Source organism: Anser anser, assembly GCF_964211835.1.
Source record: "Anser anser genome assembly, chromosome: 2".
Lineage (NCBI taxonomy): Eukaryota > Metazoa > Chordata > Aves > Anseriformes > Anatidae > Anser > Anser anser.
In genome coordinates, this window is record NC_139721.1 from 24505431 (window position 1) to 24532433 (window position 27003).

At 43.3% G+C, this 27003-nt stretch overlaps 2 protein-coding genes across 7 annotated transcripts in view; one reads left to right on the top strand and one right to left on the bottom strand.

The window, feature by feature from the left end:
* Positions 1-13665, top strand: CCNE2 (cyclin E2). Of its 6 annotated transcripts, none has more exons than XM_083825218.1 (12): positions 1-81; positions 2049-2087; positions 2171-2279; positions 2466-2525; positions 3647-3798; positions 5909-6044; positions 8164-8310; positions 9506-9601; positions 9848-9982; positions 10796-10907; positions 11757-11911; positions 12302-13665. In XM_083825218.1, exons 2-12 carry the CDS (start codon positions 2074-2076, stop codon positions 12401-12403), a joined length of 1218 nt encoding a protein of 405 aa, XP_083681344.1. In that variant the 5' UTR covers positions 1-81; positions 2049-2073; the 3' UTR covers positions 12404-13665. The 6 variants fall into 6 exon arrangements, with proteins under 6 accessions (XP_083681344.1, XP_083681342.1, XP_083681346.1 ...); XM_083825216.1 differs by lacking the exon at positions 1-81 and adding an exon at positions 319-434; XM_083825220.1 differs by lacking the exon at positions 1-81 and adding an exon at positions 319-434 and having other exon boundaries at positions 2469-2525.
* Positions 12476-27003, bottom strand: part of INTS8 (integrator complex subunit 8) — a 23499-nt gene continuing 8971 nt past the window's right edge. Inside the window, exons 10-27 of the mRNA XM_083825215.1 lie at positions 26484-26625; positions 25280-25350; positions 24966-25141; positions 24332-24465; positions 23579-23689; positions 22719-22920; positions 22019-22140; positions 20755-20939; positions 19681-19714; positions 18948-19004; positions 18806-18867; positions 17737-17855; positions 15843-15946; positions 15060-15110; positions 14326-14399; positions 14166-14230; positions 14035-14078; positions 12476-13830 (exon numbers count right to left, since the gene is read on the bottom strand). Coding sequence (XP_083681341.1) covers positions 13714-13830; positions 14035-14078; positions 14166-14230; positions 14326-14399; positions 15060-15110; positions 15843-15946; positions 17737-17855; positions 18806-18867; positions 18948-19004; positions 19681-19714; positions 20755-20939; positions 22019-22140; positions 22719-22920; positions 23579-23689; positions 24332-24465; positions 24966-25141; positions 25280-25350; positions 26484-26625 — 1870 coding nt within the window. The 3' untranslated portion in view covers positions 12476-13713. The remainder of the gene's footprint in view (positions 13831-14034; positions 14079-14165; positions 14231-14325; positions 14400-15059; positions 15111-15842; positions 15947-17736; positions 17856-18805; positions 18868-18947; positions 19005-19680; positions 19715-20754; positions 20940-22018; positions 22141-22718; positions 22921-23578; positions 23690-24331; positions 24466-24965; positions 25142-25279; positions 25351-26483; positions 26626-27003) is intronic.

Below are 27003 nucleotides of genomic sequence, written 5' to 3' on the forward strand. Positions count from 1 at the left end.
GGGCGCGGGGCTCGCGGGGACCGCGGGCACGGCTCGGAGCGGCCCCGGCACCGGGCGGGCACCGAGCGGGGCGGGATGGGGGTACCGGGGCGGGGGGGGGGGGCGCGGCGCGGGGATGCGGCAGGGCTGGGGGCGAGCCGGGGAGGGCGGGCGGGCGGGTGCGAGCGGCGGAGGGCGAGGAGGGTGCGGGCGAGCGGGGAGGGGGCTGCGGTAACGCTCCCCGGGGGGGGATGCGGGGGAAGGGGGGGTAACGGGGTGCGGGGGGGGTGGGTAACGGGGTGCGGGGGTCCCGGCGGCGGGGCGGCGTTTCGGCGGGCGGGGCGGCGGAGCTGTCTGCCGCCCTCGCACATGCGCAGCGCGGGCTCGAGCCGCGGTATATAGCGGCTTGGCGCCGGCGCCAGCTGAGCAGCGCGGCCCGGGCGGTGGCGGCGGAGGTGCGCGGGGAGCGGGGCCGGGACCCTGGGGGGGGGGGGGGGAACCGGTGTGAGGGGGGGGCTCCGGTGTGCGGGGGGGGGGGGGGGGGGGGATGGTGGTGGGGATACTGCTGCTGGGGGGGGTGCTGGTGGTGGTGGTGCTGCTTCTGGTGATGCTGCTGATGGGATGCTGCTGCTGATACGATGGGGGTGATGATGATGGGGGTGATGGCGGGGGTGCTCGTACCGGTGGTACCGGCACAGCCCCGGGGGGAGCCGAGGGCACCGCGGCGGCGGCGGGAGGAGAGCGGCGAGGCGGGCAGCCCTCCCGCCCGGGCACCGTTTTGGAGGGAGAGCGGCTGGAAGGGAGGTGGGGGCGGCCCCATCCGACCCCCAAACAGCTCCCCCCCCCCCCCCCCATCAAAGCCCTCGGGGGGGTGCCGGTGTGAGCGGGGCCGGGGGCCGCCCGCCCGCGCTGCCGGCCGGGTTTTGGGGGTTTTGGGAGGTTTTTGGAGGTTTTGGAGGGAGACGGGCGCGGTGGGGGCGGGGAAGCCGGCCCCGTGCCTCTTGGCGGGCTGACCCCGGGTGCCCGCCCGCCAGCACCCCCCGGGCACCCCCCCGCGGGTCGAGGCCCCCCCGGGACACGGACGCGGCCGGGAGGGGGCTCGCTCCCCGCCGTGCCCCCCTGTCCCCGCGGTGAGGGGGGTGCGGGTCCCATCGCCCCCCCCAAACCCCCCTCAGATGAGGGTCCTCGCTGGGGGGGCTCCCCCTGAGCCTGGGGGTCCCCGTGAGCGCGGGGGTGCTGTGCGGGGACACCCCCCTCACCCCCTTCACCTCAGGTTTTGGAGGGAGCCTGGCTCGCCTCAAGGCGGGAGCCGAAGGGGGGGGGGGGGGTGTCTCGGCGCTGCCCTGCCCCCTGCAGCAGACCCCCCCAGGCACCCCTCACCCAGGGGCGAGGAGGAGGAAGAGGGGGGCGGCGGGGGCTCGGCGCTTTTTGGAGGGAGAAGCGAGCGCGGGCAGCGGCGGCGGCGCCCCCCTCCCCCCAGCTCCCCCCTCCACGGCCTCGCTTGGCCCCGGGAGCAGCCGGGACCCCTCAGCCCGGCTCGGCACGGCACAGCCCCGCTCGGCTCGGCTCGGCTCGGCACGGCGCAGGCCCGGCTCTGCCTCCCCGCTCTCTGCAAATTGGCGCGGAACCGGCGCTGCGGGGCCGGCGGGAGCGCGGGCGGCTCGGCGCGGCTCGGCACGGCTCGGCACGGCAGGTGTGGGGGCCGGGACCCGGCTGGGTGGCTCCCCCGGGGGAGCTGCTGCCCCCCGGGTGTGCCCCCCCCCGTGCCCCAGCCCGACCTGCCCCTCTGCCCCTTCTCGTTCAGGGAAAATGGCTTTCACAGCCCGGGGGAGGCTCAGGCTGGAAATGAGGAGACATTTCCTCTCAGAGAGAGCAGTCAGGCACTGGGACGGGTTGCCCAGGGAGGTGGTGGAGTCACCGTCCCTGGGGGTGTTCAAGGAGAGGTTGGACGTGGTGCTTGGGGACACGGTTCGGTGGGTGACATTGTGTGACACCATCTCAAAGTACAGATCTTACTCCCAGGTCTCTGAGGATGCATTGACTCACCTTCTGTTATTCCTTTGGTCCAGGTAGAGATCCTAGGACCCGAAGAAGATGTCAAGACGCAGGTAAACCGTCAGCGTTACTATACACCCTGCTAATCTGCGTTCATCTCGCTGCCCCTCTCCTAACGGCGCGCGTCTCTTTGCAGTAGCCGATTGCAAGCCAAGCAGCAGCAGCCACTGTCATGTCAAGAGGAGTCTTCACAGGAACTGCAGGCACCAGAACATCTCCAGACCAGAAAAAGGAGAACAGCAGAGGTGACCAATCTGGGTGACTTGAAATATTTAATAATATTGCAGGTTTCCCCAGTCACTTGGATGGGGAAAATTAGAATTCCCTGCAGAATTAGAAAATGGGGCAGGAGTAGCAACAATTCCTTTAGATTTAGAGGTGGGCGTGCTGGTGGTCATGGTCAATCTACTGACATATATCTCTCTTTTCAGCAGGAGATTAAGAAGAAAGAAGATGGGAAAATTGCTAAAAAACATCAGTATGAAATTAAGGTAACTCAGTTCTGTATGCTAGTTCAAACTAGGTGAGGGAGTCTGGTTAATATTGGTGGGTGTGAAGTCATGCATCCCATGCTAGGAAGTATTGGAAAAGGCAATTTTCTACCTTCAAGTATAGAAAGTATGTCAGCTCTGCAACTTAGCATCTCTTTATACGTTTTTTACTTTTTACAGAGAGTTTTAGAACCAAGTTAACTCCTAGGGTAGTTGCTTGATTCTGACTAAATAGCTTTAGATACAGTAAGGAAATGATACGTATCTTACATTGCAAGATGACTGTGTAGGAAATGTTCCTGTGTTCAGGGGCAGGTGTTGCCATTCGTCGTCCATGGGATCCCCCTAAATCCACAGAACATGATTAAAGCTCAGTTGTCACCATTTTGAAGGCTGTCAGCCATTACAGCACTACATATGCTTCGCACACTTGAGACCTCCCTGGTTATATTGGTTATGTACAACCAAACAAGTAACAGTGAAACAAGTTACACGCTTAGCTGAAGTAATATAGAATTCTTTCTCTGAAGCTTTTTGCATGAAATAACTTCAGGTTGCGATCCTTTGGAGTCATTGCATGTTTGGCATTGGCAAGCTGAGAGATAGTTCGCAGCTGCTGCCTGCTCGGTGGGTATCTAGCTCTGGAGCTGAGATGGGTGGCTCCTCCCTTAGTGGAGTACTAAATTGGAAGATAACCAGTTGCTGAATTTCCACTGAGAAACAGTAGAACCTCCACCCTCTCCTTTCTTTTCCCTCTGAATAGATAAGTAGATAGAACCAGCAACCTACTGTCTTGTTTTCTAGTAGCAGTAAGTACCTTTTTGTTAGGTACTGTAGCTGTAGAGCTCAAACAATAGATATACTGCATGTGGGTTCATAAACCAATGACAGATCTCCTCAAGCTGAGTTCCTTGGATTTGTCAAACTCGTTCATATGTTTTCTGTCTCTCTGCTGCAAAAGACTTTGGCATTTAGTCTGTCTCTCTCTTTCTTTGGTTTCTCAAATTGATTTCGAGGTCCAAAAAAATAACGCTCATTACAAACGTTGTTGATACAATAATCTTCCTCTCTTTCTATCCTAGTAAAACCAAAGTTTAAAAGACACCTTGTTTATGTTGCAGAGCTGTTGGCCGCCCACGATAACAGGAGGCATCTCACCTTGCATAATTATTGAAACGCCTCACAAAGAATCGGTAACCACTGACTTCTCAAGATTCAAAAAATACAGGTTCAGAAACCTCTTCATAAATCCATCGCCTTTGCCGGAACTCAAGTAAGTTGACCAGATACAGCAGATGTTTGTCTTATCACATATGCTGAGCTACTGTCATAGTATCTGATGCTGTGTTGTGTTTGTCTAATAGTGGACAATATGCAACCCATTCTTCTACTTGTCTCCTCGTCCCACAAACAGTTCAATGTCCAGAAAAACAAAGGTTTTATCTCTTATCTTATAAATGCACTGAACAGATCATTTTTGCCTTTCGGATTTATCCTTTTATAACTTATAAGCTCTTAAGAGGTGCACAGTGGTTAAAACTAACCTTCTTTGTGTTGTTGAAACTGAGTGACCAACAAAGCGGCCAAAATACTAAGCAAAGTTTTCTGTAAGAACTTAAAATGTTTAAATGTTTAAAGTGTTTAAATGAAGATGTTGCTGAAGGGGAAAGGATAATCACCCAAGTGGAATATTTCTTGCGAAACTTTTGTGTTAGTATTCTTCAAGTATACTGACAGAAACAGTTTCCAGAGGACGGATTAGCTGACTAGAGAGGATTTTTCGATTTCTGAGTTTCTTAGACATTCAGGTGTGTCAGATAAGTATCCCAATTGCTGTTTATATCAGCCCAGTAATTAATGAAGGAGCTGCCAAATTTACTGCAGTGCACTACAGAGAACTACTGCTGAAGTGAATGAGGAGAAAACCAGAATGTAAAGCTTTACTTTCAGAAGACCTGGCCAGATACACCATGTTTTCACGTGGTTCTGGCTAAAACTTGGCTGGAACTGGGAGATGCGTGCGCTCTGCCTCACTGCAAAGCAGTAGGTCCATCTGTCAGTGGCCTTTTTCGCCAAGCTTTCAACTTGACTGCTCTTCTCAGTATTACTCCCAAACCTGCTGTATATTGCTGAACTGTGTTTTAAAGAGCAATATACTCTTCCCTATATCTGGCAAATAACTATTTCTGTGAGTGTATTTCTGTGAGTGAAAGCTTAGTGCGGAGCACTTCTTTGTTTAAAAATAAAGCGAAGGAAGGAATCTCATGTATGCCTTTAGAAAGTTGCTGGAAACTGCTGGATCCCGAAGACGTGTTCAGGCACAGAATTCCGCACAAGGAGTTTCATCCTTGATGTTCACCTCTTGTCAATAGGCACCTGGTAAATCTGTGATCCAGCCTTTCCGATTACCCAAAGGAGAGGGTTGTTTACTCTCTACTGCCTTATTCATACTTTCCTAATTGCAGCAGGAAGATTGTGATAGGAGATTTCTTGATGCCTGGCCACTAAGAGAGAGTTGTGCATTAAGCAAGTGTCTCTTGCGTGTTTTTTTTATTTATGGTGGCAGCAGAGTGAAACTGATCTGAGTTAAGATTTGTAGGCAGTGCCAGTGATGAGGTCTGTTCAATTTCTCTACGCTCTTGCCTGGGGAAAGGTAACTACATAACTCCAAGAACTTCACAAGGAGATTGACGTTACGTTAATTACAGCCTGTCCTCCTTAGTAACTGTAGGATGAGAAATATCGAAGGGGAAAAAAAGCCCACATCAATTCATTATAACAATTCCAAATTAAAACCAAATTGTATTTATTATATAGCCATCTTCTTTCTTCTTCCCAGGTAGGTTTGGCTGCTGATAAATTATGTTAGCAGTGAATGAGAACTTAATTTTTATTTCAGTGGCCTGTTTCTAAGTCTCATCTGTCCCTACCTTTTTCTAAACACCAGCTCTCAATGTCTTTCCGGAACTGAGACGGACAACTTCGTGCATGCTGTTTCTTAGGTAGTAGGATGGTTGTTTGCGTGGTTTTGTTTTCTACCTTGCTCTCTGGAAAGCCAAGTTCTAAAATGGCTGAGCTGCGTGTGTTAATGGCCACCTAACTAAGCAGAATAAGAAACTCTGCGTGGCTGTATGTGCAACTTTGGGATGCACGTGTTCAGGTTTATTGGCTGCTCTATAAAACTGGACTTGCTGATGATCTTGGCAAGCCGCTGTGGTGGTGGTAAGTGTTTAAAGTATGCCTGCAGTTTTCTAATTCCTGTAAGGATCTTTTAGGCTACAGAATTTGTCTTTTTGTTCATGAATATCTGTAAATCATGTTTTTAATGCTCCTTTTGTGAAGGTGCATGTATACTTACAGTGCTCTGTAACTTTACTCCGTAGCTGGGGAAATTCCAAAGATGTCTGGCTCAACATCCTGAAGAAGGAGAACAGATACGCTCACTGCAAACACTTCACCTCCCTACATTCTAGTTTGCAACCGCACATGCGATCGATACTGTTAGACTGGCTCCTAGAGGTGCGTTCTTTTTGTTGCTTTGTGCTGTCTTATGCCTGTGAAGCAGGCAGATGTAAGCAGAGCTTTTATGTAAAAGATTCAATAGCAAAATGTACTGGAAATGCCCAAACCAGCTTGCAACAAAGGGGTTACAATTTACTACTTTTGATCTTCGTGATGAGCTACATTAAATATCTCCAGGTAGGAGGCACTCAGCATCCCCAACAGGGCAGCAAGCAACAGTTATAAATGTTTGTTCTTAGCATGCTGCATAACTGCCTGGGAACAGGGGAAATCTAGGTGTGGGACACTTCTACTGAAGTAGCTGTAAACAGGTTATTTATGGAGCTTCAGCTTTACATCTTCAGGTGTATCTGAGACAACTGCACCTGCAGTGAGGACCGGAGTTAACGCCCTGGCCCTGTCTATGTCAAGAGCCTTTAGATGCCTGCCCCAACACTAGTCTTCTCTGACTTACTAGTAAATGTCTAATTATATCCTTCAGAGGGAGCAGAAGAAAGTACGTTAGTGACTGACACCTGAAGGCACTTGATGCAGGCAGGTTCTTGTTTGAAAAGGATTGCAGATGGATCATCCCTATCCCAGGCTGGTTGCTGTGCTTCAGACTGTTCCCGTTGTCAGACAAAATGGAGGTTTGCACTCTTGGCAGCCGACCCCACGCGAAGCAGTGCTAGTGCTGTAGAGAGCTACGTTCTGGAACCGTTTCCAAGAACACTCTGTATTATAGCACATTCGATCGCTGCTGCCAAAAGCAACCTTTGCCTCACGTAGTTCTCGCTCATCAGCAGAAGGGATCAGCGCAGGTTTATCGGTTCTGTGATACCAAGTGCTCCCGAGGAAGCAGATGTTAGGGTGGCACTCTTGCTGTCTTGATCGAACAGTACTGATAGCAGGGAGTTTCGGGGGAAAGAGGTGTGTGTCTTTTAAATATGGTGTGAATATAAAGATGCTTACACTTGTGTGCTTCACTGCTTCCTTTAACGTGCAATTTACACATCATCTTTGAATTGGATGTGATTTTTAAGTTATCTTAATCTTGAGCTGCTAGGAAATAAACTTTTTTGTTTGGAAATTGATCGCATTGATCTAATTACTGTTGTCTAGCTCAGTGGTTCTGTACGCCACAGTGGAGTAAAATCACAGCAGCTTTGAGTTCTCCAGTAGCTCCTTACGTTGTCTTCTGTGACATCATGTTAGAGATAATACTTAACGTGACCAAGTAATATTATTTATGCTTGGCCAGTACACTTCTATAGAAATTATACCATTTATTCATGATATGGACCTTTTTAGTTGTGAATCTTGTCTGGAGCAGTAGTTAATCATTTCATAGTAGCTCATCAGGTTGTGAATATTACATCAGCTCCTTAAAAAAAAAAATAGCTGTGGTATTACTGAACTAGTTGCATTTTCAAAGATCAGGAAGGGATGTAATCCACAAACAGGCTTTCGACCTTCTCTTAGGAAATAGCTATAAATAGTGAGATTTTATTCTGACTTTGTATCCAAGTGGAATAAGGAAGCGAGGTGGGAAGTCAGATCTACTTGGGATCTGCTGCCTGGATATTTTTCCCTGTTGTCTGTAAGTAGATTAGGAACTATTTAGATATCTATAAATCACTTATAATTGTAGAAGGGATACAGTTGCAGATAAGATGGAGTTATGGTAAACCCACCAAAATTCAGTTGGAGATAAGAGAAAAGAGGAGGCCAGTGACGAGGTTTGAACCCAGAGTATTCTTGATTAAGCAAGTTAGTGTGTGTGTTTTGTTTTTTTTTTTTCCTCCCCCTCAGTCCCCAGTTAGTCTCTTTTCTTTCAGTGGAAAACTTCTGGCTTTTTGTTCTTATTTTTAAGGATGTTGGATGCTATTAATGTTGGAAAAAGTATACTTTGGAAGTGTGGTAGTACATTGTAGATAACCCATGGTTAGATGAGTGTGTGGAAGATACCAAGCCCCATACTAACCGCTACCACCTAAAACACCTGGCTGTGTGATAGTTTGTGGGCGTAAAAGATAAAATCATATATATTATGTTTTACTGTCAAAGCTGGAATACTTTAGTGTGCATACCTTCGGTTTTATAACAGAAAATTGATTTTTTTTTTCCTCTGTTGTAGGTATGTGAGGTGTATGCGCTCCACAGGGAAACTTTCTACCTAGCTCAAGACTTCTTTGACAGATTCATGTTGACACAAAAGAACATTAACAAGAGCATGCTCCAGCTCATAGGAATTACCTCATTGTTCATCGCCTCCAAGCTTGAGGTAAGACACAAGGAGGAGGATATTATGTTCGAAGTAACTCAAGACAGTGGTAACATATTTACTTCTTCTGTCTGAATCTTTTGAACTTGGTGGCACACATACAGCACTGCACGTCAGAAGGGGATTTTTTTTTCCTTTTCCTTCAGTTGTGCATGTGTCAATCTCTTAGAGAGTAGTCTTTGTCCCCCCTTTCCTCTGCAGCAGGGAGGGAGAGCACATAAACTTGAAAGGTATGCAAACATGCTAGGAGCAATTCTGCTTCGTTTTGTCTTTTTCAAAACACAGAGCAGTTGGCAAACAATCTCAGGAATGGGTGTGGGACTTGAGCAAAACCAAGCCTGTGTCTCGAGCCTGTACAGCAGGTTGATATCCCTTTAAACCCATTTAGTGGAGTTTTTTATTTCGAGGATAATGTAATCACCGCAACAATGGCAATGTGATGCGTTGCATTGCACGCTACAGCTCTGAGCCAAGACTGTGTTTTTGTCTGTTTCCTAAATAGGCTGTAGCGCATGATAGGCTAAACAGAGAGGCAAATTTGGGATATTGTTATACTTGGAACCCCCCCTGATCTAGCTGTTGCTCCTAAAGCAAGGTGGTGCGCTACAAGCAGTTCTGTTGGCAGGTTCTTTCTTACTAAAACACCTACCTATATGTGGCCCAAACTGGCCTGATTAGATTAGGTTGGCTAAATTATGTTAAGTATCTCTGCACCATTTTGCCAGCTATGATGGCTGTGGGATTTTCTGTTGCCATTTTCTAGCTTTTTTTCTTTTTTTTAATCTGTGTGATTACATCAGCACTAGCTGACGTTATGCCTAAGCTGTATCAGTGTTTTCTAACACAGCAGTGCGCTCTGAGAACGGGGTGGTGTTTACTTTTTTTATATCAAGTGGTATGGCTGAGTAGAAAGCAGTTTTAATGAAGAGTTGCTCCAATTGCTCAGCATTTATTTCCCCCAAAGCTAAAAAGGTTGCAGTAAGTTTGTGATGTTATACAACAGATAACATACAACCTACTTGGTTGAGTATCTCTTATCACGCAAGTTTCAAGTCACTTCATATAACACTTTACTAGTGTAAATTATGTTAATATTTTAATATGGTCTAAAAAGCATTTTCTAGCATCTTCTCAAGCTTTCCTAGAATCATAAGGCACTCTAATCCTGACTTTTTTTTTCTTCTTCCTTTTAAAGGAAATCTATGCTCCTAAAATACAGGAATTTGCTTATGTCACTGATGGTGCTTGCAGTGAAGACGATATTGTAAGAATGGAACTTATTATGTTAAAGGTAATAGCTTTGTGTTTTTAAGTCCCAACTGAAATCTCACTTCAGCTGAAACTTGTATTTTTATGTCACTTTCTTCAAAAAGTGGTAGGCATGCAATGTAAAATGAGTACTTGGACATGAAATTTTTGAGAATCTGTGCAATAAATGGAGCTAACTCAGAAGGGGGATGTATGGGGAAAAAAGATCAGAGCACGAAACAATTCTTGCGTGGTTTTGGGAGCTTAAATGTTTGTTTAATCTTTACAGGCTTTAAAATGGGAACTCTGTCCTGTGACAATCGTCTCTTGGCTGAACCTCTACCTTCAGGTGGATGCTCTGAAGGACGTTCCGAAAGTGTTGCTACCTCAGTATTCTCAGGAAAAATTCATTCAGATAGCACAGGTAAGTAGTTACCTGTATAGGAAAGCACTGGTTTAGAGTGATTACCAGCACAAGTGAATTTTATGCCCTATAAGCCGTTAGAGAATGCTTTTCCTTGTTTCACCTCACCTCTTACTTTAAGGAATGTGCAAGTTTGACTTTGCCAGACAACTTCATACTAAATTTTGAGGAGAAGCATCCATGTGTCTCTGGTCTCCCTGCTCTCAGATATCTTAAGACTTTTCTGTACACTAGAAATATTACCACATAACGCAGTGCTCTGGGAACAGCAGGCAGTGGCAACAGCCCTGGAGGGTGCACAACACAAGCCAGTTAACTGTTTTACCTGTGTCCTTTGTAACAGTGTTTCTGTGTAGTTTCTGTGTACTTGGGCTGGAAGGTAGTGTGAGGAGTGTTTCCCCTCTATCCTGAAACTACCCTGGTTCCACTTTTATGGATACATGTCCAGGCTCAGAGGCTTACTAGAGTAGACCTAATTCCCAGAGCTACTCTGTAACTTCTTTAAGCAAATACCTTCCTGGAGCTCTGTTGAGTTTAAAGATTGTACTTCAATCTGTGCAAGCAAATTGCCTTGCGTGTTACTGGTAGAAGTACAAAGTGGTTTGCATTGTAACACTGTCAGACCTCCTCTAATTGAACCTGGTGCTGCAGGTAAACCAGATGCGTGCAATTCTTTCTGAAAAGAGCGGGGCTGCACACCATGGACTGCAGGAGGGCTAGTGTATGCAGAGCAGTTCCTGGGGCAGGATTATAGTAAAGTTATCTTCTTGTTGAAACTTGTAACTCTTACATCCTCAACTCTTGTTTCCTCAGCTCTTAGACCTGTGTATTCTGGATGTGAACTCTTTGGACTTCCAGTACAGAACACTAGCTGCTGCTGCACTCTGCCACTATACCTCAATTGATGTAGTTAAGAAAGCTTCAGGTAAGAAGCTTTTGTACGTTTTTGTCTTGTTAGGCCGTGACCTCTGAAGGCCCTGATGCATCCCTGATGCTGCTGAGAGTGAGCTGGTCGATCAGGCTGCAAAAGAGCAAAAGCCACACAGACACTAATGGTTCATTCCTCTGCCCTGTGGGTCCCTCTCATCCCCCCAGATTTTGCTTCCTTCCGTTTCAGATATTGCCAAGACTTGAGAGAGAAGGAAGCACTTTCAGAAAGCAGTCTTATCGAAGGAAACTAAGGAGAAATTAAGGAGATTCTTACTTTTAGGTTGACACTGTTCCTCTATGAATTAATTGTTTTGAGAGTCATTAACTGTACATTACTTGGTGACTTTTTCTCCTTAAATGTAATTTTAGACAGTCACTCCTGGCTGCCAACAGCATTGAACCTTTGTGGCTAATTCCTACAAGTGTGCCCCTTACAAAGTCCAAAAAAAAAAAACCACTTAAGTTCAGCACTTGTGCACTGCATAAGGTGCCTTAAAGGACAATGATATGATGCAGGTTTCCTTATAGTGTGAACCAAAAAAAAAATCTCACTCAAAGTTACAGCTTACCCTACTGTGACTTTTTCACTTAATTGTTCCTGATAACAGAAACCCTACTGGCCATAGAGCTGCTTTCAGGCCTGTGGTCAGCTCCGCTACCTCTACGTGTTTAAGTAAGAAGCACAAGGAAATGCTGGGGATTTTGGGGAGGATGGTCCTGATTTTTTTTATCTGCAGTACTACTTATTTTAAACTTGGAACACTTAAACACTTTAGGAATTTTAGCCAGCAAAGACTGTCCCGCTCCATGTTTTTAAATGTTACTACTGTGCTTTATCCTACAGGCTTAGACTGGGACAGCATTTCAGAATGCGCAGAGTGGATGGTTCCTTTTGTGAATGTGGCAAGAAAAGTCCCCGTGAAACTGAAGAATTTTAAGAAGGTTGCGGCAGAAGACAGACATAATATCCAGACGCACACAAACTACTTGGACATGCTGGTAGGTGGCTTGTCTATTTACCGTTCAGATGCTTGAGTGTGCATTACACACCCCTTGTCTGGAGGCAGCTAAGGCTGGCCAGCCAGCTACCTGCTAGCACCAGGGCTGGCTCGCCTGAGCCAACATGGGCATGGAAATGAATTAATACACATCCTTTAGCATAACATGCACAAGCCATAAGCAAAGACGTAGATACCTGGGAATTACCAGTTAGTGTTTAAAATACAGTAATATTTACTGTGTTGTTTAGTATCTCTTTCATTTTATGTTCTGTGACCTAACTGTATTATTAAAATTGTACCAGCACTATGGGGAAAAGCTGCTGCCAACTAATAAGATAAAAAGTAGAACTTGCCCTGGTATTAACTGTTGTTTTCTCCTTCTGTACAGGAAGAAGTTAATAGTGGAGTAGTGTCTACTGCCCCAGGTCAGTTATCACCTGTATCAACAGCAGGAATAATAACACCTCCCAAAAGTACAGAGAAGAAATGAAAGATGGACAACAAACTTAGTGATCAGTTTCAGAACCAAGACTAGGTGCTTCAAAACAAGACCACACTAAAGTTGACTCACTTCAATGCTCTTTAATGATACTCAAGACTTCAGCAGTAAGACATGTCCAACAGAGCATCAGATGGAAATGGGGACCAGCATTTTCCTACAGCCTTGAAAAAAGAAGTTTTAGACCAAGCATCCCTGCCTGTGTCATCACAGGAGGCTGGACTACTTTAGTCTCTTCTCACGTAGGACTCAGTTCAACTCTGAACATTCCTAATTTATGAATTTCAAGAACATGTTTTGAAAGGGCTGAGTGGCATAGTTGGTCCGCTCAGCTTACTTACATGTCACTGTGCTTTAACTTGGGATAGCCATACAGGAGAACGCGGTGCCAGCTTGTACATATTACCTCTTCTTGACCTTTCTTCTCTTGCCTGTAAGTTAGTCAGCTATGAGCTCAGGTGCAGTATTACAGAGGTCAGTGAGTAAGCAGTTCACTGTTCTGGAACCACTCTGCTGTTGGGCTAAGGTAGAGCCAGCCCTGTAGCAAGGTTTAGTTCCGTAGGAGGGGGATAAATCACCTTTTAGGGCTGCCATAAACTTAAGATCCAGCATACCACTGACCTCAGGGAACAGTACGAACAGAAGCGTGCTGCTGAAGTAACCTAACTGGAAGAAGTACAGTCCTTGAAGGAAGGAGTTCTGTTTTACAAGACCCACCCACAAACGTGCAACAGTTAAAAACACAAATAACTAGAACTGGAGGGTAGGAAAGAAGTGAATTGCTGGTATTCTACGACCACTCAAGTCCTAGGAGCAGTATTTTAAGTAGCAACTGTAGAGCTATGTTTTATCAGTGTTCATGAACAGCATTAACTACTGTGTTTTCCTTGGAATGTTTACTACCTCTGCATGTGAGGTGCTTAACTTCTGTCGATGAAGGGACCGTACCGGGCAACACGGCTGCCAGGCCCCCTCCCTCTTTCAAGGTGCTCCTACCTGTGCCCCCTTCAGGGACAACTCAGCGCTGAGCAGGTCATGAAGCTCTTCTCCACTAAGTTCCCAAACTTGAATTCAGAGCTTCTTCAACCACTCCCTCGTGGAAATAGCTGAAGTTGTTGTTTCAGGCCTTCTGTACAGTTTGTAAAGATACGGGGTTTTATTATAAGATTTCATCTATTTCTAAATGAGAGATACCAGACTGTAAATGTTGTATAAAAATTTAAATGAATTCTTAAAATAAAGTTGTGGAAGAATTTTTTTCTCCCTTTTCACAAATTTCATAGTGGTCTTCCAGCATTAGCCTAGAAGTAAAGTTTTGCCATCGCTTGAAGAAACTTCTTCTTTCTTCTCTGTGCAGCGAGCTGTAGGACCTCCTCAGGGTTACTGGCATTCAGCTCTGTCTGGCCAATAGCTTTTATCTTCAACAAAAGAGGAGAGAGGCATCACTAGCCAGCAGTCATTCCAGCAAAGCTAAACCAGCTGAACACAAGTTCACATCAGCATCCAGACTGTTAAGAGTTATGCAATGAAATTAAAACTGGAAGTGGCAATTATTTTCAAAGACTGCTTCAGGGATGGAAAGAAACACTAAGATGCCCCCACAGCACCCTGTGCTAACTTACCGCTATCTGCCTCTTGTCGGTCTCACCTCTTTTGTGGTGGAGATCTGAAGGTAAATTAAGGAAAAACACTTGTGCACGAAGTCACTTTCTCCAGCCTAGTATAAACTAGGAGTATTCTAACACAAGGATACATGTCAAGTATTCCAAAATGGTGACATCCCAAATATATTCATAATAGGAATCCATGGCATCATGACTGAAAGAAAACACAGGTTGGATGAGTAACCCACATTTCCATATGGACATTACATATGTAACTGTCCGTAATAGAAGCTTTACAGTGATAATTACCTGTTTTGTTCCTGCAGTGCCTTGAATGCAGTTTTATAGTCTACTTCTCTGAGGAACTGGCATAAAATAGCTACCTGTAAGGAAAGGCTCAGAGGTGACTTCACAGCCTTATTCCCCCACAAATGGAAATCTGCCACACGATGCACTGATAACCCCACCCAGCTTCTAGACCTAACCAAGAGCTCCTTCTCACACCAAGCATCGCCTAAGCACCTAAACTTCAGGGGCCTGAAGTTCTGAAATATTCTGAAATAACAACAGTAATACCTAAAAGGAAGAAAAAAGAAAGTTGCTTAGTCAAATTTGAAGGGATGCACCTGGCTTCCAGGGTTCTAAATGTATTTGCTAGGCTCTGCTATAGGAGCTATTATAACTTTGTTACTTCCTGGAGAACAAACAACCCCACTGAACAACAATTGCCATGACGTGTGGTTATCTTGCAGAACAAGGTCACCTCTGCAAAAATTAAAAATCCATAACCTAAGATATAAATGGGACAAAACCCCCTCAGACTATTTATACTTTTGCAACATTTCCAAGCACGTATTTAGTTGTCTGTTAATTTGGGTCCCTTTAGTGCCTTAGAAGCAACAGTGACAGAAGATTTTAATGCAGATTGCATTTGCAAAGGAAGTCAGATGCAGTTTTACTTTGTAATAAGTCCTCCCCTCCCCACCTCTGACGTCAAAATACTTATAGATGCATTTTACTTAATACCACGTTTCAGCTCTTACCTGGGTGTGGCAGTTGAGTAATGAACAACACTTTATCATTCTTTTTATCACCTACAGAATGGTTAAAAAAAAAGTTTTAAAATGTTAGTGTAGGTACACAGCAACAAATTTATCTATATATTTTAAATAAAAGGGACCAGCAAAATAACCATCTACATTCTTCTAAACCCTTTCCCTGTCCTTGGGCTTTGTGCACACTCCACTGACCACCTGAGCTTTCGTGACGCAGGAGAGTTCACACAGGTATGATGTGTGCTACAGAACAAAGCACAGCGTTTCTGGCCAAGAAGCAGGGCTGCAGCCTACTAAAAAGCTTCGCCTTTAATCCTCCTGCCCACAGGAACAGCCTGACTGGCACTGGGGCAGCATAGTGCTTTACGGGCAGCAGCTCTCACACCGAGCCGAGCGCATGCTGAGGAGCAGCAGTGCTGATGTCTGACAGCAGAGCGGTCCCAGCCAGGGCTTCAGGACCACTGCAACCTGATGCAAGGCTTAGACGGGGCTGTGGCTGGTCAGAATTAACAGGGGAAGAAACAGCAGTCTGAAACGCTCACTTCCCATGTGAACAGAAACATACAAGGAGAAGCAATGGGATAGGGCACAAAAATAGCCACTTCCCCTGGGCATAGGCTTGTCATTATTATAATGCATTACATATACATATTCCTGTAACTTCTAAGATTTTGTAGTTAGCAATTCTGTATCTTCAGAGGATTAGGATGCTGACCGAATCCAAAAGGTTATTTCTGTACATCTAAATCCCATTTCAACACCCCAACTCACCTGGTCTGTGAACACATCGGGTGGTACCATCTTATTAAAGAAGTCTGAGCATATAGCTCCCGCCTGGAGATAATAGTGAAGGGCTGCTGAGTATTGATTTGTTGCTGTAGTGGGGAAAAAGCCAAAGAAGGACTTTAAAGTAACCACTGCAGTTAGTTCTAAGACTCAGATCAGTTGTTTACAGGATTACTCAGACACTAGCATCTCATTTGAACTCCCTTTGGAGTGTTGCATGTTGCATATCATTGCTTAAAAAGCACTGACACACGAGGAGGTACAACTCATAAGAAACCACACAATCAGGAAAACTAATAATATTGGCAAAGTTCTGACTTCTGAGAATGACTTTTTGCCTTCCAGATGTTTGATCTTAAGTCCATCAGCCTTAGAGTGGAAAAGGAGTTTGCTTCACGGAGCTTAGCACACGGGTGGTAGCAAAGTTTAGTCGGTGTGAGCTAGAAGGGACCAGCTGAAGCCACCACGTGCATCTCGTGGTTCAGCACTCATTTTAATCCCACTAAGTTCTTTCTTAACCTACGTGAAGACCACCTTCTGGGGCTCTGCAGTGAGAGCAGTCTGCTTGCTTCCATAGCTGCTGAAATACAGACCACAAGCCCAGAGTGCTCCAACCACTGCTCCTTCAGGTAGCAACTTTGGAAACTCCCCATGTAAGCACCCTCCTTCTGGGATGCTGCTCCACTTCATACAAGTGGTGAATGATATCACTTTATAACCTCAAATCACTCTCCCATATTTAAGGGGAGAGCCCAAACCTTACCCCACCTTCAGCAAAAAAAAAAGTCTTCTAGACAAATCCTCTCCTTTTAAATCAACAGGCTAGAGTTTCTGCACTGCAGCTTGCTGCACAACACAGCCGTGCTTCCAGCTCAAAAAGAGGTTTAGAAACATGCACCTTGCCTCCTGCAACAGCCCAGAGCACCAGCAAATGGGGTATGTGCTTTGCCTCTGCTGTCTGCTTTGTTGCCAGAAAAGAATAATCTGGCTTCAACGCTAAATTCCACTAGAATAGAGCCTACAGAAAATTTAAGCACAAGAAATGCCCACCTACTTTTGAGGATGACTATGACAACATCCTCCTCTAGCACACACATCAGGTAGTACCATGCTTGTCTGGCTGGCTTCTCAAAGTTCATTCTTCAGCAACAATCCCTCTCCACTCTCCTTACTTACACTATAAAGTAAGCCTCAGAGGCTGACACTAGACCAGGGACTACGCTAACAAAGCACAGTACCAAAAGGCTGCACAAGACTTCCCCAGGCAGGTAACAGGGATTTAAGTGCTCTGTGTCCCGATTCTGCTGGCTGCTCCCAGCTCATAAGCAAGGGTAAGTAGCAGGGAAGTGGCAGGTGAGGACAGAGAGAGAGGAAAGAGCTTCCCATCACAACCAACACCAGATCAGGAGTTCATGCTTCCTCATTTACAAACCCTAGATACTTCCCTATATAAAACACAGAACATTTTTACTTGAGCAGATGAGCAGAGTAAAGCTGATCTCCACACTTAAATGCAAGCGCTATCCACAAAACCTTTATTCACTTAGTAAGAGACTCTCACATTACAGGTTTGCATGATTGTATCACTCAAGAACTGACTACACCCACTAAAAGAAGTGAAATTAATCACAACCCTTACAGTAAGGTTTCCTTTACCCTAAAATCAAGTCCCCACGACCCACTGAAAGCTCAGTCTGTCAGCTTAGATGACCTCCTAGGTGAATTCACTTACATGACTGCCCCCAAAGATTTTAAAGTCATATCACTTAAGCTTCTCTTCATATAAGGAAATACAAGAAAGGTTATGAAGGTAGGCAAATTTCTAAAGAAAAAATGCCCCTGTACACATGCTTAAAGAACAGATGTTGTTTTCACTTACCAAAATAAATATCTGCCTGGATAATTAACCAGAAGTGGTTGTTTGAGTTGACAGTCAGTGCGTAGTTGACTAGCTCTTTTACTGTTACAGCCACAGCTTCAAAATCCACTGATTGAAGACTAAAGGGAAAGAAAAAAAGTACAAAAAAAATCTTAAGTGATTGTTTCTTTAAAACCAGTAATCTGAGTTCACATCTAGTTTAAGTCCAAACCGCTTTTTGCATTAAATGTCAAGCAAAAATAACATCAGTAAAGATCGCGCACCTGAAACCACTATAAATTATCACAGGATCTGCATAAATGGCCACAGACAGCAAGCTCTAGAAATTTATGGAACTAGCTTGGAAAGGAAAGCTGCCAATAGCTTGACACGTTGCTTGGGCAGCCTTTCCTAAAGGTCACGTGGAATCTCCATTTTTAAAAACATGTTTTTTTTCCCCTCACCCTATAACTAAATTCTGGTAACAGACAGAAAACCATCTTCTGCTTGGCTTTCTAATACACATCAAATTATGCATCAGTAACAGAGAAACTATCCCATCAGACCAACCACGGACAGACTAAGCACGCTGAACATTACACGCTCTCTCTATTTATGCCCCCAGGTATGAGACACACACAGAGGCTGAACCGGTGAGGTTCTGGCCCCACAGAGCCTATGAACTCTCTGAACTTCTCCTGTAAATTGGAGGATGATGGTTCAATATGGCCAGGACAACCAATACACACCATATGCCACTTAGTATTTTGGTAACTAATCAAACGCCTCTAAAAAAAAGAAAGTTACTTTTTAGTAAAATATTATATGGCTCACAGCCATACAGCTCAGTGAAGCACACAATTGAAAAAAAATCCTTTTTCTTGTGTCTGCATCTCTATCAGTACCATCAAATCAAGAGCAGAAACCCCCACGCACTCAGACCAACTCATCTGCAAACAACAGGGGTCAGCGATGCCCTTACACGGCAGAAATGACACTAGCACACCGTAACTAATCCACAGTAACTGGAACTAAACCAATTAATCTAAATGTATTTTGAAAACTGTATTTTGAGTTAGTATCATCTTACTTGGGAATAGAGGAAGGCCAGATGGAAATGTACTCTGCTGTAATATCATTCACAATATCTTCCTAAGAGAAAAGAGATAGGAAAAGAAATTACAAAGGGAAATGCTTCAAGAAATCCAAATGTGATCTTTATATGTACTAACCCGAACATTATGAAGCTTGACAAACAGGGACAATATCGTAGTTAAAACCAACGGTTCCTGTAAGGAAAAGGAAAAATGTGATGGACATTCCCATGAAACTAACAGAAATCCACTTCCTTCTCTAAGCTTTAAAGCTATGTCAGAAGTTTTGACATCATTATTATGTCCTATAGAAATAAGACAGTACTTTGTTAAGAATCCTGCAGCACAGGAAGGCTGAGAGAAAATTTCTTTAAGTAGTCTTTAATTATTTCAGACTTTCCTGAATAACTGCCTGAATATAAAATTTAGACTTTGTACACTTCTCCCCCTCCCACTGGCTAACCCTAAACTTAAGCTAGGTTTTTTACACCTTTCTGTGCATTTACACACACACACACGCACACTAAACAATTTCCCTTTCTCTTCCTCCTGCTGCTTGATTTTGATGCAAGTAGCAGCTTCTTCCTCCCCCCAAAAGAAATGCTTTCCCAAGACGTCCAACCTTCATGAGAACCAGAATAAAATAAACTCTTCATGTTAACTGATCTCTACTGTCAGAATTCAGGATCACGTCGTTCAACATCAAGCTAATCAACACTGCTGTATGACAGGTGTAATAAATTTAGTTCTTCAGCCATATAAAAACATCTATATAGCTATTACATTTTCTGGACTTGTTAAATTCCAGAGAGGTGTTACACCAGAAGGAAGTTCTGATTGTAAGCACATTGCCAAGTCAGCTCTAACTTACCCGAAGCTTTTTGATGAAGGACAGCAATTCACTCCTAAATCAGAGACACAAAGACCTGTGTAAGTAATCAGCTGCAACTGACAGCATATACAAACTTAATTCACTGAAAATAAGAGTCAGTAAAGGAAATTCTTCACCTGCCAAAACAACCCTTCAGCTCTAAGCTTACAAATGCTGAGTGTATAAATGAAAAAGTTCAGTCAGGTCATTCACTTTTAATACGGTCACTGAAACGTTTGACTTTTATAATTAAGAAAAGGTTAAAATAGTAGATGTGTCTTGTTTATCAAGCTACAAAAGGCACGAAAATCATTTTGTATCGAGTCGGACATTGAACTGTACTGTAATTCTCCAAGCTAGGACTGCAACAGTGACCTACAAGCTTACAGAATAGGGTACACAATGATCATTCGTAATGCACATGGATTTCCTTGTCATGCCACATCAGAAATTATCACCATAAGCAAGGCAGACAAGCACAGCCTGTTTGGAAAAGGTTTTGCTGATTCTTTTTCACAATAAAAACATGGTCACTGCCCTTCACACTCTGAATTACAGTGGTCAAAAGAGGTTCAGGATCCTAAAGTACACCTGTAGGGCTTCCTTTTTTCTTGCCAGAGTATACGATTAAAACATAAAGCAAGCATGTACCCTGTTCCACCCATCCCACGTCAATGTAAGCAAAAGCAGCTGACCTTTAGATGCACATGAACCCAATTTGGTCAAGAAAGGCAAAAGAACAGCCCATACTTTTGACAGGGGAACCTTTTCCAAGTTTTTAATACGGAGAGCTATTCCATATAACCATACGTTTCAGAGTTTATCATAACAGGCATCTTATAGTCAGTCTTGGACTTAAGGAGAGGCTAAATATACTGTTTGGACAGATCAGAGTTCTAAATCCATCATCAGTTACCACTAAGGCAAGCAGAGATTAGGTAACTAACAGGGAAACTGACACAGCTCTCCAGCTGCTGCCACCACTGTGACAGAGGAATACAGTCAGCTCTTGACTGGAATTTGGGGTTAAGTATACAAATCAAACAATCTTAAAAGTAAGTTAAGAAAAGATACCTGTACATAATGCCTAGCGTAGACTCCCTGTGTTTTATCAGACTCACTCTGCCATCGTTCCCCCGTTTGTGCTGGTTGGATACACTGCAGATTTGTACGACCACTTCCCAGAGGTCTTTAGCTGTCCGTCTGCTTTCTTTGGGACCTGGGAGTTCTTTGCACGTAGCAGCCAGCAACTGTCCCAGCTGTGCAACACAAAAGAAATACAGTAAGCAGAGTTTCTCTGAATATTGACTGGAGCAAAGGAATTATCGGTATTAAAGATGGCTAAGCAGACAATTTTAAGCTTCAAAACTACATAGCGACATAACTAAACTTTGCAGCAGAGGACCCTGACCTGTAATCTGGAAGACAAGAATTAAACAAAATGTTCTTCCCTTTACTACTTCCCTTATGGTGTATTTCATTATGACAAGCAGAACGTAAAGCTTGTTTTCAGGAGCTTAATCAAATACATAGAGATATATTTTTAGGTTGTATATAATATAGTTTTACAAAGACTAGATCCCTCAAATACCTATAATTGTCATATAACAATTAATCTGAACTGAAAGTCAAATAAAGTTGTGCTGGTACCCTCTGCTACACCGAGAAATCTAAGGGTCAAAATGGAATTTATAGGAAGCACCACAGGTAACCAGAGCAGGCCAAAAATGTGTCCTGTAATACAATCAGCATTCAGCTTCAGCTTTATTGCCTGACTGACGTAAAAACACTACTATAAAACCATTCTGAAAGTCAGGTTTCAAGAACAGCAGTGCTTGAATGTCCACAGAAATTAAACACTGGTATCGTGTTCATAAATGGAACTATTACAGTGCATTTGGTGTCTTTGGAACAGAAAGACGACCAGACACGAAGCCTGATATCTTTACACTTCTCAGATCTCCCACATAAAGCTAGGCTGAATCCCAGCTGAGAGGCGAGTCCTTCCCACAAGGGCTACTATAGGGTTTCAGCAGCCAGCTCGGGGCTTGTTACCACACGTGCCTGATGTTCAGGGACCCAACCTCAGCTGGCAGATGACAAGGGCTACAATGCAGTTCGGTTCATCTGTTCTGCAGCACAGCCCGCAAGTCTTTTGCCAGCTGTCAAACACATTTGTTGTTTAGCCTTGCTCTGTCTTCTTTACCAGACTTTACTCATTGTAGCAATAAAATTGTGACACTTGTGGCAGGAACGTACCTGCTTTCACAAGTACGAGACCTCAACAAGAAAAAGTCAGTTACAGTCTGACAAGGCTCTGAGACTGAGCAGCTGTTACCTTTACGTAAGGATTAGTTTGAACCAGAGGTAACGGAACTTGCATGGTCAAATACTCATTTTCGCGCCAGTTTAACAAGAAGGCAACACATTCTTCAGCTATAACTTGTCGAAGAGGAATATCTGGAAGGAAATAGGGTCTTTTTTATTTTTGAGGAAAACAGCATTATACGAAATCAAGCAAAATCAGTTCCCTTTGATTAACCATTTTTGTTTTGTATGTCCCATCACAGAAAAAATGATGCTTAGCCCTATAAGACTTCACCTCTGAAAATTAGAAGCAACACCTACTTCCTCCAACAGCGACAATACTACACAGCTCCCTCAGTCTGAAACCACGTGGACTACTTCAATAACTAATTAAACTTTTCAGATAAGGTGCAGACATGTTTATCCTGTTCAAACCCTTTAAGTGGCACCAAGCAGAAATTGTCAATGTTTAGCAGTATGTAAGCACCATGATGTCACTGTTCTCATTTCCAACTCCTAAAAGCTAAATGAACTTCTAAAGACTCACCAAATAACAACATCACACTTCACTACTGTTTTTCCAACATACTATATTGGAAAATATACTACATATACTACATATTATGTAGTATATAAATATATACTGAAATGGTTTATCTAAATACAAAGTTACTGCTTTCTCCTTCTCTTTGTGCTTTATGGTGTCTAAGGAAAAACAGCAACGTACTCACCAGGTACTCTCATTTCCAAATATCCTCGGACTCTGCTTATAAGATCAGAAGGAGGACGTTCTCCATTAATGCCAGGTCCGGCTTCGTGAGTGTAAATGTCTAAGAGCAGCATTTCGTTCAGCATGACTTGACGGAGTTTTGGAGAAAACTCTGTCACAAGTTCCAAGCAAGCAGCAAAAAGTTGCTTTGCATGGACAAAATCCTGCAATGAAGAGGATACACATGTGTTAATGGTTCTGAATGGATTCGTGAGGAAAAAGAAGTCTAAGAGCTAAAATCCTGGCTGAAGCAGCCTTTGCATCCATTATTGTTAGCATTCCCTAAGAAACTCACAATAATCATATACATTTTTGAGTTCTTTGGACTCCTATTTAGTTTAATACTTCCCACAGTTCCAAATTTTTCAAACAAAACAAGACATTTAAGCGAAAACATACCAAAAAATTTAACTACAGGCATATTACGTAGACAGTTCGGTTTTACCCTGTAGTTTTAACAAACTATAGTATAGTCAATTACAAGGCAAATAAAAGAGCATTCCAGTAAATTCTTTAAGTAAAACAGCCAAAAGAACATCATCGTGTCAAATCAATGTTGGGTTTAGGTGCAACATGATTTAGTATATCCTAAACAAGATTTTGTATGAACTAAACTATCTCCCAGCCCAACTCACCGGAATGCCACTACCCTTGCTGTGGAACTTCGTGAGACAGGGACATTTAATTATTATATTACACACAGAGCTTGTTACTAGATCTCTATCACCTCCCATTTCTTCAGTCCTTTTTCTCATAAAGGGCTTTCCGTATTTTCGTTGTTGTTCAAACTAACTCACCAGTAACTTCAGACGGCTTGCTCACCTTGATTGCACTGCAGTGTAATCCCTTTGCCATAAGGATGTAGACCAAGTCCCTAGTCAGGTTATCTTTGATTCCTAAAATAACATTGCCGTAAACATTTGGTACTTCCCACTGAGAGAAAAACATGCAAGACATTTGCACAGAGTTTTAGAATTCACATCTTTGCTTAAGCATTGAAAATAAAACTCAGATGTCAAAAATGCTTAATTTCTAAGTATCAGTTGCAGAAATGTTTACTTCTAATCAACAGTAATGTATAGCTCAGACATACAGAAATACATTAAAAATTGTTGCCTACCCACTTTGTTCATACGCACATATGTTCATGGGTTCATTTGTTCATATGTGAATATGCAATAATTTGGAAAAAAAACATAAAGACAAGAAATTCTTACCTAAGAAAAAAAGTACTCCCTCTCTTGTTCTCAGCTACAGTTAAACAGCTACATTCCCTGACAGGAATTTAAACTAAAATAACATTGATAACTGGTCAGAGCACTGAAAGCAAAAATGACAGAAGTTTACTTTTTCACAAGGCAAATTTGTGATACAGTCAGTTTAACGTGAAGGTTACACCTTTTTCATTCAAAATATGAGTTTAGATATATATCATTACTATTACACCAAGACTGTGCAGAGAGAAAATTGAAAAAAATATTGAGCATCTACAGCAAAATGTTTACTGTTCACTGTGATATGATACCTGACCAGTCCTAGACTTAGTCTGTCATATGACAACATGAAATAAATTACCTTATTTGAGACTGTCCAGAATTGGCGTTCTGAAGTCATACCATGCAATTCAATTAAGATCTGGCGAATCCTCCAAGGATCTACTGACAATATGAGTTGATGTTCAAGCTGGCCAATATTGACACTTGCTGAAGCTAGGAACAACAACAACAACAACAAAAAGATGTCTCCAGGGCATTCCTTCTTAACGTAGAGCCTTACAATTATTTAGTAAATGACATTTTAAACAACATATGAAGAACAGAAGATACACCAATGCTTTTAAAGGCCTCTTTATTCCTGGTACTGCCCACCAGTCACACAAACATTAGTGCTGCTGTAAGTGCAGAGGCAGGAATACACCCTTCCTGGGAAGGGCTGCTAGTCAGATTCAGTTCAAACCAACTGCCACACCTCTCTCTCACTTGGTCTACTAGCACACACTTATTTTAGCATATACTCATTTGAGGTACAAGTGAAGTACAAGCAAAAGAACAAAGCTCTTGAATAAGCAGGACATTCACTGACTAAAAGTGGGAAGTATTTGCTCTAAAAACCATTTACTCTAAACTAGAAAACAGATCTACACCTATTTTCATGCCTGAGGTTACTGTGTAACTGCACAGATATAAATTAACTAAACACTGAATATTACCTGGAATATCATAAAAAGAAGTCACAGGTTTTGTGCACAGGTTGATCCTAGGAGATCTCTTCCGCATTTCATCAATGAGCAGTTTCCGTTCATCATCTTTCAGAAGTTTTATGAACAGATCATGAGATGAAATCATGAAGACAAGCTGAAGATCTTCCAAACCCAAACACAAGTTTCTAAATTAAAAAAAAGAAAAAGTTAATAATCAGGGGGAAGTTGTTCGCTTTTTCAGTTAGAGGTTCTCAAAAGCACTTATTATGCTGCATTACATCGCTTACAAGATGCAAATTCAGGGTATCAAAACCAGTACATACTTGAGAAATGATGCCATTTTTCTCTTCAAAGATTCAGAAGCATTTTCCAAGTTTATTGATCTTGAACAAACCTGGGGAAAAGTAAGCAGTAACTACTGAGCCAGAGCTTAGAAATCTTAGAAAACAGTTTGCTGATTCACAATTCCCAATTAGTAGCCCTCTGTCTCAAGGGAGGCAAGACAGTTATCTGGTAAATACTGCGCTATCAGATGGATCAAAATTGCTTTCTCTCTGTACACAAGAAGCTTTTTCAGACAACTGATCTTCCTTGACACAATCTACTTTTTTTTCCAATTCAATTCCTGATATTTAGGTGTGCTGACACTGAATGCCATGGTATGAGTCAGTCAAAAGATAATTAAGAACATAAAGACCTTTTGCACGACTTCAAAAATGAACTAAAATTTCGGAGTGCAAAACCGTAAGATCCACTAGGATTAACTTGAGAAAATGCGTTAGTTTAAACTTAACTATTTAGTTATCTTTAATTGCCAGCTTATATGATTCTTTTTTCTTTTTGAGAAATATGCTCAATATGACCAGCTGATGGAACAGCTTTTGCTGGCTCTGTATTTCAGAGTGTTATCAGTCACTTCTAGCCACATACTTGAAGAGAACAGCTGCAACTGACACGCAAAAGACAAGACTCAAATTAAGAAGATGAAACTAACAGCACAGCAACAAAAGGAGTAAGTTCAGTCTGAGCAACAACTTCCAAAAAGCTTCACTGAGAGCAATAGTTTAAGTCTCACATATACAGAACATCAGGATAGTTTCATGACTTGCTAGTTCTTACAACAAAGCTGGCAAGTGCGGTCCTCTTTCACAAATACTTTTTTCCAGTATCTCTCTCTCTGTCTTGCAGAATGTTTCTTTGTTCCTCAAAAAGAGATGTTCAGTAAAATCACTATATATTTTGATGAGGTCAGGAAACCCAGCGATTTCAAAACCCAGCCGAAGCAGTAAGTCAACAGGGGTTCCTCCCCAACAGATGAACTAGCAACATAGATGCAAGGCTGATTATATATAGTGTATTTGTGCTGCCTGCAAAGAAGTTGAATGAAGTCTGAGAAGTTACCTTATGAAGTATTTTTCTGTCTCAGAAACATAAGTCTTACTTGCAACTGTTATAACAGTTAACTGGGGAAAGAGATACCTCCTTAAATACCGACTCCCCTTCTAGTTTCAGGTAGTAATTTCTCACCTCCAGGAGGAAGTCTATTTTCTCTTTGTTGGGTTTCAGGAACAGCAGACAAAACTGAACATCAATTATTTCACCCTGCAATATATCACGGACGGTGTTGCACACACAAATTTTGAAACAAACTTCATCCAGAGCATCGTTCCTGCATGAACACAAAACCCAAGATCACAGAACTTGTCTGACAAATGCAGCTGGTATCCAGTCAAAGCTCCACGGGTCAGACCCCAAGACAAGTCTGGAGCACATACCTCTGTCCATGACTGCACTCTAAAAAAAATTTACTCAGGATCTACCTAAGTTCACCCAAGATCTCAGTTTTTTTGAAAGAAAATTCCCTCCTGGCTTACAGCTTTGTTCCACACACAAGCTTCATTTTCGCTTCAGCCTGAGCACCACTGGGACTCCAGCTAGAGCAGTGTGACCAACACACAGGTACATCTCCTCTTGGTAAGCGTTCCGCACACATTGCTGACAGCCAAGACAACTTCAGGCATATTTACGCATCTCAGGATACACAAAC

What these genes read in the sequence shown, in the direction of transcription:
- CCNE2 (XM_083825218.1), top strand. An exon ending in GAAAAAGGAGAACAGCAGAG is followed by an intron (nt 2,280 to 2,465) that starts GTGACCAATCTG and finishes CTCTCTTTTCAG; the next exon opens with CAGGAGATTAAGAAGAAAGA. An exon ending in TGTTAGACTGGCTCCTAGAG is followed by an intron (nt 6,045 to 8,163) that starts GTGCGTTCTTTT and finishes CCTCTGTTGTAG; the next exon opens with GTATGTGAGGTGTATGCGCT.